Raw genomic sequence first — 12707 nt, 5'->3', positions numbered from 1 at the left:
AAATGACACTTGACAGTTGAAACCAGATTTGTAATACTGTCTGATGTGGATTTTAATGTCTGTAAAGGAAAGTTGAAGATAATTTTAAGGGAGAAGGGGAAAAAAAAAAAAAGATCACAGCACATAAAACTACCTGACGCTGGTTATTCAACATGCGCTCCCTAGCGGTGCCCTCTCTGAAAATGCAACCCCACTGGGTTTGGGGACATTGGCGCTGAAGAGTGTGTGATAATGGCCAATCCCTTGGCCTCTCTAAGCCTGTGTTCTTCTATATATATAGTACAGATGGTATAATACCACCTCACAGGGTTTCAGTGTAAATTGCATTAGCCAGCTTGTGTAATGTGTTTAGTTCAATAAAGGCTGTTGTTATTATGATCCAAGGATGCATTAAAAAAAAAAGTCACCTCCAGACCACCAACACATTCCTCCTCTATTCATCTACATGGTGATCCCATAGGCAGTTGCCAGTTTTAGATGACATTCCAGTTGGTCTTCTATGAGTGAAGCCAACAGACAACCCAAGTGCCTTGTAGATAATAGGACCCCAAAAATGTTTTCTAAGTAAATGAATAAAATGAGCCTCAAATTTCTTTGCCTAAGTAAAGGGTTTTTGAGTTATTTCCCCCCTTTTTTCCTGATTATAAAATTAATGGATGAAAACAATTAACTATTTTTAAACTACATGTATACAATATCATATAAGATCGAAAAGTAACGAGAAGCTGAATAAAGTACTCATACTCCTACCACCCAAGGGCAAGCTAACATACTAGGCATATTTCTTTTTCAATTTTTTACATTGTTGAACTAATCTTGTACATTATATAATTTGATATCCTGAATTTTTCACTTAGCACATTATAAGCATTTCATTTAATATGTTTTACAAATTAATGTATGAACAATATTTTATTATATAAGACTATGTAATTAGCCATTTTCCCCATTGTTAGGTTTTTAGCATGTTTCCAATTTTTCTATTATTTCAAATCACATTTTCTGAGTTTCAGAAACATACATGTTTATTTATATGTATATTATGAGTGCATAAAAAGATGGAAATATGTGTGGGGGGTGGGTGCCTGGAGGTGTGGCATTGTTGGGATGGGGCAAGTATTTGCACTTTTATGTTACATATTTTACGTTATATTTTTCTTTACTGTTTAAGTCCTTTACAGCAAGCAAGGATGACTTTTGTAATTAAATGTTTAAACAAAGGAAGGAAGGAGGAGAGGAAGAAAGGGAAGGAGAGAGGAGGGAGGGAGAGGGAGGTAGGGAAGAAGGAGAGAAGGAAGGAAGAGAGGAAGGAAGAAAAGAAAGTAAATCCCTGTACCAGCTCCATTTGCACAAAGCCTAGAAGATCAAGAACCATGAGAAGCAACTACGTAAAATGCCCCCTTATATTTTTGTAGAGCAAAAATAAATCAGAGAGTAGGTATATTTGGGACTTAATTTCTCTGATCAGAAAAGGAAATACCAAACTGCGAACTACCTGGGCCCAACTTACTGATTGATTTTGGATTCTGTGGTGTTTCCAGCTCTGTCTGTCAATTTGATTGTAATGGATCCTCTTCTTATGTTCTTGTTCCAAGTTATAATGTCCACAAAGTAATGATATACTGCAAAACAGAGAGAAAGCATAGTAAGAGAGAGATACTCTCAACTGCTTCCATGAAAGGTCAATTCCTAAAAACCCAACCTCTCTCATAACTTGAGTCTCTTGTTCTCTTCCTTCTAGTTTCTCTGCAAAGATTTGGACAGAGTTTTCCAATATTCCTTTCCATTCTTTTGGTAAAGATGGCCTCCATGGTGGCAGAATCCAATGGTTTCCAGTTGTCATGTTTGGTGTTCCACCCTATTGACTGAGGTATCATGGCCTACTGCTGAGTATGATTGGTTAGCTGCATTCCTGCCTTTTAGAATACACCGAGCAGGTGGCCATGTAGAGGCCCTCCATGGCTGAGAAGGTTGTCCACAATCTGGGCCAAGTCCACCAGCCACCATCATTTCTTCCCTGGTCATGCCACACCACCAGCATCACCTGCACTGCCAGGCTGCCTCTTGCTCCTGGGCCTTCTCCCCACTCAGGCACTCTTACTTTGCCGCCTTTGCCAACCCATCCTTCAGGTTTTGGCTTAGTCACTTCCTTCAGGAGACCTTCACTGACCCTCAGACTAAGTCAGGTTTCCCTCTTTGAGTCCTTCTCATGCTCCGGTATTCTCCCATCATTAGCACACTTACCTGTATTTACAAAATGCATGAAAAAAATCATAATAAAAAAATGGTAAATATATGGGCACATGTATACAATATTGCCTGAGTAATATAGATTTTTAAAAAATAAAGCTAAAATAGAGTCTAGCAATAACTGGGAAGGATTCCTTTTTGTAATTATAGGCACCCAGTATTTCCTACTGAATAAATGAGGGTGCATGACATGTTCAAAGAATTATTCTCCCTCCCTCCTCTCTACATTCCCAGGGTCAATGATGCTTTGGAAAGATGGGGATCCCACCACAATAGCCTGACTGCTATCACTTGATCAGATTTGCAAAGAAGGGAAAGAGGCTCAGGGAGATGTTGGTCCCACAAAGGAATAAGATCCACCCTGGAGTTGCCATTTCATGGCCCATTATTACTCAGGGACTTGCCTCATTTGGACCAGGTAGACAGCAATCCCTGGGGCTGCCACACATGGCTCCAAAGGAGGGAACCCCACTGATCTGCACCCTCTTTTATAAGAGCTACTCCTAAGAAAAGTGAAAAGCGGGACAAGATTGTAAGACATCCATATGCCCAGAAAATTTCTACTTCTCAGGTCATCTAATCATGTGCTACCCCACTTAGCCCCCATCTGGAATGCCCAGCTCTCAATGTCTTTAGAGGGTCATCATGGTTGCTGTGGAGCTGAAACTGACCTGCAGATGTAGCTGACACCTGATTTTAGCTTGCTGAAATCTCATGTCTTTTGGGAGGCAAGCAAATTTTCTGGAAGACGTTGGTGAGTAGAATGGCCATCTAAGGGGTGCCTGGCTGGCTCAGTCAGTAGAGCATGCCACTCTTGGTCCCAGGGTCATAAGTTCAACCCCTATGTGTGGCATAGAGTATATTTTAAAAAATTTTTTTTAATTAAAAAAAAAAAATAGCCATCCAGCGAAGCTAATAATTATGATTTGTTGAGATTAATCCTTATAACCCAGAGATAGGCATTATTACCTAGCAGGACAATGAGACTCAAAGAGCTTATATCACTTCACCGAGGTCACACAGCTATTATGTGATAGAGTCAGGATTCAACTGAAGTCTTCCAAGCTCCAAAGCCTACACTTTGCCATGGCCTTCATTTGCCAAGAGGTAGCCAGAGGCTGAGACTCAACCATTTTTTAAAAAGGAGAGGTGGGGCGTCTGGGTGGCTCAGTCGGTTAAGCGTCGGGCTTCGGCTCAGGTCATGATCTCGAGGTTCGTGGGTTCGAGCCCCGCATCGGGCTCTGTGCTGACAGCTAGCTCAGAGCCTGGAGCCTGTCCTCAGATTCTGTGTGTGTCTCTCTCTCTGACTCTCTCCTGCTCATGCTGTCTCTCTCTCTCTCTCTCTAAAATAAATAAAAACAGTAAAAAAAATTTTTTTTAAAGGAGGGGCTTGGGGGATTGCCTGGGTAGTTCAGTCAGTTAAGCATTTGACTCTTAGTTTCGTCTCAGGTCATGATCTCACAGTTTTGTGGGTTCAAGCCCCACATCAGGCTGGGTGCTGACAGCATGGAGCCTGTTTGGAAAATCTCTCTTTCCCTCCCTGTCTGCCCCTCCCCCACTCGCCCTGCTCTCTCTTTCAAAATAAAAACTTAAAAAATAAAAAGAGTTTGGGCAAAATCGAAAAACCACATCTACCACTCACTGCAGAAAGGTTTCTCATCCGCTGTGTCAAAGAACGCTTTAGTCATAGGAGGATCTTTCTGCTTTAAATATGCTTTCCAATTATCAGCATAATAGCCTGTAAAGCAAATTGGGAAAATGTAACATTAACATATATTCTATAAATATAAAAGCAGCTGGGGAGGTGGTGAGAGCAGAGAGTTTGAGCCCCCACACCACCAAGACAATCTCCCTCATACCCACCCCTGTGGGGGAGGACCTACAGGGCCCCCAGGGGCGCCTCCACTGCATCCACCGTCCCTTCCTCGCCGCCCCGTCCCTCAGAGCTGGGACCGGCAAAATGACACTACCTTTCACTGACATTACATCATGGTTCTCGTTAGCATGCTGGTTCTCTCACACACTGGGTAGACTAAGAAGCGTGCTGACATTTTTCAGTAATACACTCATTTTATAGATTAAAACAGATTCAGGTTTATACCTAAAATAGCATCACTCTTACAAAGCATTGTGCTTTTTTGAAGAACTACAATTAAGCCCCGAAACTGCACAGAACCTGAACTTGCTAAGTGACTGTCCACCAGCAGGTCACTCTTCTCCTTCATGCCTGTGCCTGCAGGAATGAGGCTGAGTCACATCAGTTAGGTCTTTCTCTCTCTCTCTCTCTCTCTCTCCTCTGCCTCCACCCCTAGAGAATGGCCTTCACATGCTGACTAACTGATCTGGAATGGAAACACTATTAGTAATTTTTAAAAAACTCCCTAGAGCTTTCTAATTAATTTATGCACAATCAAGGTTGAGAACCCTTGTCTGTAGCATGCCCTGATGTTAACTTGGGTTTTTCCTGTGAACTTTCAGAAAATTCTCATCATCTCCAGTTTCCAGTCCTCACCATCTGGAATATTTCTACCAACCCTTAGCAAATATCCAAGCAGCCCCACAGTATCTGTTACCCCACCCCATTTGTGCCCATGAGAACCAGGGTGCAGCGTGAGGGCATTTATAGACACAGCTTGTTGGAAAGGATCATTCTGTGAGGCTCATTTGACCGGAGAGTCAGAGTTCACTGTGACCCTCCCTCAGCAAAGAGGTTGTGTGTGCAAAGAGGATGTTTTTGTCCCCCTGGGAGCAAGCTCTGTAAGGTGACTATGCCCTGGGTGGGCTTGGAAACTCTTTGAAACCTTCTTTTTTATGCTAGAGTGTCCAGGGAGGTTGCACTGCCCTCTAGCTGAAACCGTATACAAATAGCTTTTCTTTTTTCTTTTTTTCTTTTATAGTTTATTGTGAAGTTGGTTTCCATATAACACCCAGTGCTCATCCCAACAAGTGCCCTCCTTCATGCCTACCACCCCTTTACAAATGGCTTTTCTAACACGGTTTATGATTAGGACGTCCAAGAGTACTTCACAGAACAAATAGGCTAGAAAAAGCTAAGTACATTCTTTTTTAAACACGTGACTTTCAGGCCCATTTTTAGACAGTTAAATGGTGCTAGGAATATACCCAAAATGAACAGTTTGTTAATCAGAGGGTAAAACTGCTTGTTGGACTTACCCAGAAGGGGACAGGACTCCTTTTGTGGCATGCCACAATCGACACACTTGCCATTCCTATAATCCCGGTAGGAGTCACAGGGATATGCAGTGATAGTACAGTTCTCTCTCAGAGAAGAAAGGTACAGGTACACAGATCTCTGATGGTCACACTTAAAATACTGCATTCCTTGATCGTAAAGGGAACGATGAAAGAGCAGAGCGGTTATAGCAGTTAACAATCGTGCATCACACATTATAGGCACACACAATTCATCATCTGTTTCCTATATGCCAGGCACTGTGATAACAGCTTCAATGCATTTGATTCCATTTAACCCTTATAAAAACCCATGGATCAGAATTCATACTGGCATGTGGCAGGATAAAAAAAGATAGACACGATCATCCCCATTTTACTTAGTAGCACATTGAGACTCAGAGAGCTCAGATGACTTGACCAAGGTCACACAGCTATTATGTGGTAGAATCAGTTCAACCTATGTTCTTCTTTTGTCAGTGAAAAGGACAGAAAGATTCAATTGTAGTCAGAGTTTCCCAGAGATTTTCAGCAGAGCACATTTTAACTAGTAAAGATATCAGAGAAAGAGGCCATTGAGGAGTAATTGGTAGAGGAAGAGCTCCAAGGAGGGCAGAGAAAGGAGACAGCTTTGAAAAAGAATGGGAGATGCCTCCACCCTGGGGGCAGGAGGGAGCAAGAAGAATGTAAAGAAGACCTTGTAAACCAAAATAGGAGAGAGAGAATGGCTCCTGCAGGTGAGATCTTTAATCTAGGTAAAAAGGCAAATCTAGATCACCTCTAAGAGATGAGGGTTTATAGATAGGGAAATTTTCAGAATAGACGCATTAGGAGTAATGACAGGGATTTGGCAAGAGATAATCATGAGGATTCTCTACCGTTACTGAGGGTCATGGAGAGTGAGAAAGTTTTCCTGGACCTTGTACTCAATTAACAAGGCTCCATGACAGCTCCAGAATGTTCTCAAGCCAAGGTGGTGGCTGACATGGCAGAGACCTAAGGGGGTCCCTAATGGGAGTACTCCTTCCCTGTGGGAGGGGCTCCATTTCTGCTACAGGGTGAAAGGCGGAATGAGAGGGACTGAGCAGTAGGAGGTGGCACCAGAAGCCATGAAGATGTCAGAGGCAAGCCTCCAGTTAATTCCTGGTGGGTGCCTGGCGATGCAGTGGTGAGAGAGGAGGCCAGCAAGGCACAGAGCCAGCGTCAAAAGAGTTGGACATGATCCAGCACTCAATACTGAGAGGTGGTTGGAAGGTCATGGGTCAGATGATGAAGGGGAACGGGGTCCCAAATATGGGTAATCAAAGGAGGTGAGGATGAGTAGGAAAGAGTGAACCCCATGAGAAGAGGAGTATGATTATGAGCTGGTGGTTTGGAGAGGGACGGAGCTGAGTGCTGGAATCAGACAATGTTTCTCCTTTCCCTATAGTCCACTTATGCCCATAGAGAAGATCAGTGAAGGACAGAAACAAACTAGGGCAAGAGAGCAGAGGCATGGGTTGGCCTGGGGCCAAGCCAGACTGGAACAAGTCTGATTAAGTCAATATTTACTTATTGTTCCCGGAACTTCCATTTGCCAAAACAACAATGTTGGTAACAGCACAGAGAATGTTCTTTATAAGCAAATCACATTACCTTGGCTCTTCAGAGGTATTTACCCTATATTACACAGGACAGGATTTGAACACACACCATTTATGGAGAAATATGTCTGACCCTACTTATGCCATTTCATCTGGATCATTTTTAAACACCATGTCCCCATAGGCCATATACAGCTACCATTTTGTAACAAGATTGTCTTTTTCTAGAATCCTACTCATGATTGTTTACCTTTCTCTGGCAAAGGTGAAATACAGATTCAGAGCACCTAAGGAATGGTTTTTATTTTTTGTCAAAATAAAATACTACTATTACTTTTATGTTACCATCTACCCACTTTTTGTTTTGTGAGTTTTTTCTTATTATAAAATAAAATATGCTGGTTTAGAAAAATACAAAACAATGGGAAATAATGATGTAAAAATCACTGAGAAGTCCAATATCCAGAGCTCACCACTAATAATTATTTGCAGTATTTATGTTTAGTCTTTTTTTCTATATTTACACATGTAAAATACACATTTAAAAAACAAATTGGGATGATGCTGTAGTGTTTTGAGTCTTTTTCATTTAATATCCCATTATAAACATTTTCATTAATCTGGAAATATGACTTTTTAACAATTATATTCCTTTATGTGGGCGTACTATAGTTACTTGACAATTTTCCAAATTGGATATTTAGATTACTTCTAAAAATTTAGCTATTATAAATAATACTGTGCCAGATATTTTTGCACTTTGATTTTTGTTTACATTTTCCATTATTTCTCTAGGAGAGATTATAGATATGGAATATCTAGGTCAAGGACATACCTTTGCATGAGAGAGCAATCATTCATAATAGCTTTTAATCATATGGTTATGGTTACTTATTTTTTATTTATTTTTAAATCAAGTATAATTAACATACATTAGTTTCAGATGTACAATATAGTGATTCAGCAATTATATATATTCCTCAGTGCTCATCATGGCAAGTGCACTCCTAATCTCCTTCACCTATTTCTCCCATCTCCCCTTTGTCTTTCTCTAATTTTACTTAACATAATAGCCTGTAGATTCATCGATGTTGTAGCAAATGATTAGACTCATTCCTTTTTAGAGCTGAGCAATATTTCATTGTGTAAATATACCACATCTTCTTTATCCATTCATCTATCAGTGGATACTTGGGTTGCTTCCGTATCTTGGCTATTGCCAATAATGCTGCATTGTTGTTGTTTTTTAAGTAGTATATTTGAGTAATAGTTTTTCCTTTTTTATTTATATTTATACTATCTCTATCTTCTCAGATCATTTGTTTTCTATTAAAAACTATTACCTGAGGTGCCTGAGTGGCTCAGTCGGTTGAGCATCCGATTTCGACTCAGGCCATGATTTCATGGTTTGTGGGTTTGAGCCCCACATCGGGCTTTGTGCTGACAGCTCAGAGCCTGGAGCCTGCTTCTGTGTCTCCCTCTCTCTCTCTGCCCCTCCCTGGCACATGCTCTGTATCTCTCTCTCAAAAATAAATAAACATCAAAAAAAAAACCCTATTACCCATAGAATAATATCAAATTTTTAAAATATGTCTTTTTAAAACCACTATTATACAATATATAAAGTATTTGCACTTACCTCCCAATATTGTTTTGGGACAACCGGGTTGATCCAATCCTCCATTTGGGTAGAAGTCTATGTTTCCTAATGGCTCTTTGTAGCCCAGTGCTAAAGGAGAATATACTATGGTTTTATTTTTGAACTTTTCACACCTTGTAGTTCATTTGCCTGAAGGATATAGGCAGGCGTTGTGTTGTTGTTGTTACACCCATTTAAATATTTTGCTCAAATCTACCCAGCTAGTTAGTTAGGAAGCAGAGATTTCCATCTAGGAGATTATGAAGACAGGAGGGGAATTTATTCCCAATATTTCTCAAGATGTAAGAGAGTTTTGGTCAGTCTTTCACAGCAAGTCTGATAAAATGATATGTTTCTTCTTTATATTTGGCTGGAATCTTCTAATTGCCAGTGCTTCCTGGGTCTCTAATTGCATTTGTGTCACTTTAATGAATAAAAAAAAAAAAAAAACAGGAAAGAAAGAGAAAAAAACAGGAAAAAATGAACTTTTACTTTGTAAGAAAAATTTTTTTTTAATTTTTTTTAATGTTTGTTTATTTTTGAAAGAGAGAGACAGAGCACAAGTGGGGGAGCAGCAGAGAGAGAGAGAGACACACAGAATCTGAAGCAGGCTCCAGGCTCTGAGCTGTTGGCACAGAGCCCAGTGCCCAGCCCAAACTCACTAACTGCAAGATCATGACCTGAGCTGAAGTCGGATGCTTAACTGACTGAGCTACCCGGGAGCCCCAAGAAAAAATGTTTTTAATTGGAAACTCTTCTAGAAAATGGGGACCAGGAAAAATATAGATTGATTTAATAATTATTTATTCTCTTTAACCTTATAACTATAAACTAATCAGTCAAATGCTTGATTTAAAAGATTATTTGTACATGTGCACATAGTACATCATTGCAGTAATAATAATAGCTATTATATACTGAGAACCTAGATGCGTTTGTGGGGACAGTACTAGGTACTTTATATACCTTTCTTCTAACATTCACAATGTCCAAAAAGTGGCCATTGGTGAATTCAGGTGAAGTAAGTTACAGAGCGTCAGAAAACTCCCAGAACTAAATGACACCACTAGAAAGGACAAAACCTGTGATCTGAGTCCACCCTTGCCTGACTGCAAAGCTTATTCTCTTTCCTAAAAATTCACTTTCTCTCCAAGAATAAAATATAAATTACTCTATTGCATCCAGCATTAAAATGGCATTGAAGGGGGCGCCTGGGTGGCTCAGCGGGTTGAGCCTCCGACTTCGGCTGAGGTCATGATTTCATGTCCGTGGGTTCGAGCCCTGCATCGGGCTCTGTGCTGTCAGCTCGGAGCCTGAGGCCTGCTTCAGATTCTGTGTCTCCCTCTCTGTCTGTCCCTCCCCCTCTCATGCTCTGTCTCAAAAATAAATAAAAAAAAAAACATTTAAAAAAAAATGGCATCGAGGTACCGCACTCAAGTAAGGTAATGCTTTGCAAACTGCGAACCAAGGCCGACAGCTGCTGACTACCACCCCAGGGAGCCGTGATAGGTAATCAAGGGTTTTCTGGGTGTCTGTATCGCAAAGAGGGTACATACTATTAAAGACTGCTCTGCTCTGTCCCCTCAGCCTTCCCCAAGTTCCTACTTTAGCTCTTGTCCCCTTTACATCACCCCAACCCCTATGTCCTGTACCAAAGCCCAGTTAAGAAATCAGCACCATAAAAGACAGAAATGGCCAGCAAGATTCAGAGAGAGCTGGAGAGCTAGAGGTGGCTCAGAATTGCTCTCCAGAGAGAGACACAACACTTGAACATTTCCTTCAGCTTAAGAAAATAATGAGAAAGACCCAACAAAAACAGAAGTTACAGATCCAAACCCTACTGCATATATGGAAACATTTGTCCACATGATGTGCAAATCACCCTGTCATTGAAGGGTCAAGATGATCACTTTAAAAATAAGAAAAGTTGATGGAGAACAGCACCTCCACTCCAGCAAGAAATCCTGGATGCCTGCATTAAGCCAGTGTCCCTTCCGTACTTGGGTGGATTTGGAAGCCTGCCCGCAGGAAGAGGGAATCTGGAGGAGCCTGGCCCAGGCCTGCATGATGATCCCCTCAGGGGGAGACTCTAGGAGTCTGGAAGCAGGGTGCTCACTGACCCACAAGGACAGGAATGTTACCATCAGTGTCGGAGTGGATGACGTCAATGAACTGTGCATCGCCAGGATCTAATCTGTCCTCAGGAGGTCTCCCGTTGAATAAAGGGCCCGCAGGGTCGAGACCTGGAAAGAAAACGGAGTCGGCTTGGCAGCCCCACGCCATGAGTCATCTGTAACCAGGTTTTTGATCCCTCCCCATGAGGATGGCAAATAGGCTGCAGGGCACCCTCGGGTGGGCAAGCACTCACATTCTCATCCTGCTTTGTCAGCCTCCTTTCTTCAGCCCTGTAGCCTTTTCCCACAGAAGAGATGGTTCCCTGGCAGTGCCCTCTGAGAATGGCATCCAGACTCCATTATATCTTGTTCAGGGAGAGCACAGACATGTGGGGACCAGGGGCATGGGGATGAACTGGTTCCTCAGGAAAAAGCACCCGAAGGTGCATATAAAAAGCAGATGCTATACTTATCCTAATTCCATTTTAAAGACCCAGAAACCCCACTCAACCTGTCCTTATTATTAATAAAACTCCATTACAGTTTCAATTTTTATTCATATATCCTAGCTCATATGATCCTCATCACAAGCCTGTTAGGGAGGCAGGGTAGCTATTATCCCCATTTTACAGATGCATGAACTGAGGTTCAGGGAGATCAAGTGTCTTAACCAGAGCGGCAGCAGCCTCACAATGCAACAAACTCTCTCGGTTGAGCTCTCGGTTTCATTGCACTGGGTTTGGCAAGCTCAGTGGGAAAGTATGAAACTCACTGGTCAGGCCAGATAGCAAAGAGGGAAATAAAGTGGGTGTCAGTTCCTACAGAATTAACCTACTCCATAAATGCCTGAGCTGGTTTCTTGCCCTTGGTCAATGTTAGCTGGGCGTTCCTAGCCATCAGCTGGAAAAACAAGAGTGCAGCTCCTGCCATGTTGTAACCACAAGCCAACAACTTTAAAACAGTAACAAGAAAACACCAGAGGTACTCAAAGGCCCTGCTTACTAGAAACCTACCTGGAGTGAAGAACGTTCCAAGGGATGTCTCAAAACTTTTAACCTATGAAAGACATTTTAAATGACATCTTCCATCCCCTGGTGTTAGATATAAAATCCAAGAGCTAGCACTCTTGCCTCAACTTCCTTGGTTCTAGCCTCAGTCTTTCCATGTCTCCTCTCCCAACACTCTTTTGCTTCCTCAAGACTTGCCTTTATTTGCCTCCTTTCCTTATCTATCTCTTCCCCACCCGTCTAGTTTTTCTTTTTTCTCAATTGGCTCTCAACTGAAACTGATATGAGATGGATCAATAGCCAGACACCCAAGTCCTCAGGACATTCCCAACCCAGCACGAGAAACTCATAACCTTGCAAAGAGTTTGCTCAAGGAAGCCCTTCTGGTCTCAGACAATGAACAGGCAGCGCCCCAGTTTACAGCAGCCTCCAGATCCATAGCAGATAACTTGGATTACTATTTAACATTCAAACTGGAGCAAATTTGAGAGGGATAAGGGTGCTATTGACAATTATGTCAGGACAGAAGACCCAAATGGAGACGGGATAGTAAGCTTGGATATATGATCACCTTAGTGACAATTCGTAGCAAATAATCAGCTGACAATGCCAGCCAAAAATCACAGTTAAGGTGCCCCAAAAAAGCGATACTCTTTGTGTGGACAGAGACCATTGGAGTCAGATGGATGTGACATGGGACCCAAACCTAACACCACCCAGCTGTGTGACCTTAGGCAGGCCACTTTACTTCTCTGAAGCTCAGTTTTTTTAAATCTGCAAAATGGAAGTAGAATTAGTGGCTATTTCAAGACATATAAAAGGACTCCTGGATCTGAATCCAGAATGTTTTGAGATTATTACAGAATAGAAACAAAGTGAGAAAACAGAGCTTTCTTACTGCTCAAAGATCACATGAAAAGTG

General features: G+C 41.7%; 1 protein-coding gene across 3 annotated transcripts in view; it reads right to left on the bottom strand.

The window, feature by feature from the left end:
* The window catches only part of LIPH (lipase H), a 49465-nt gene that overhangs the window by 14182 nt on the left and 22576 nt on the right, over positions 1-12707 (bottom strand). Inside the window, exons 4-8 of one of the 3 annotated variants that reach the window (XM_029939710.1) lie at positions 10806-10907; positions 8665-8754; positions 5425-5592; positions 3893-3988; positions 1511-1622 (exon numbers count right to left, since the gene is read on the bottom strand). In XM_029939710.1, the coding sequence (XP_029795570.1) occupies positions 1511-1622; positions 3893-3988; positions 5425-5592; positions 8665-8754; positions 10806-10907 (568 nt within the window). The remainder of the gene's footprint in view (positions 1-1510; positions 1623-3892; positions 3989-5424; positions 5593-8664; positions 8755-10805; positions 10908-12707) is intronic. The other 2 variants (XM_029939711.1, XM_029939712.1) reach the window with 2 other exon arrangements.

The sequence above is a fragment of the Suricata suricatta genome, chromosome 5, assembly GCF_006229205.1.
Source record: "Suricata suricatta isolate VVHF042 chromosome 5, meerkat_22Aug2017_6uvM2_HiC, whole genome shotgun sequence".
Classification (NCBI taxonomy): domain Eukaryota; kingdom Metazoa; phylum Chordata; class Mammalia; order Carnivora; family Herpestidae; genus Suricata; species Suricata suricatta.
Note: the sequence above shows the minus strand (reverse complement) of the source record. Positions and strands in the feature narration are given on the sequence as shown.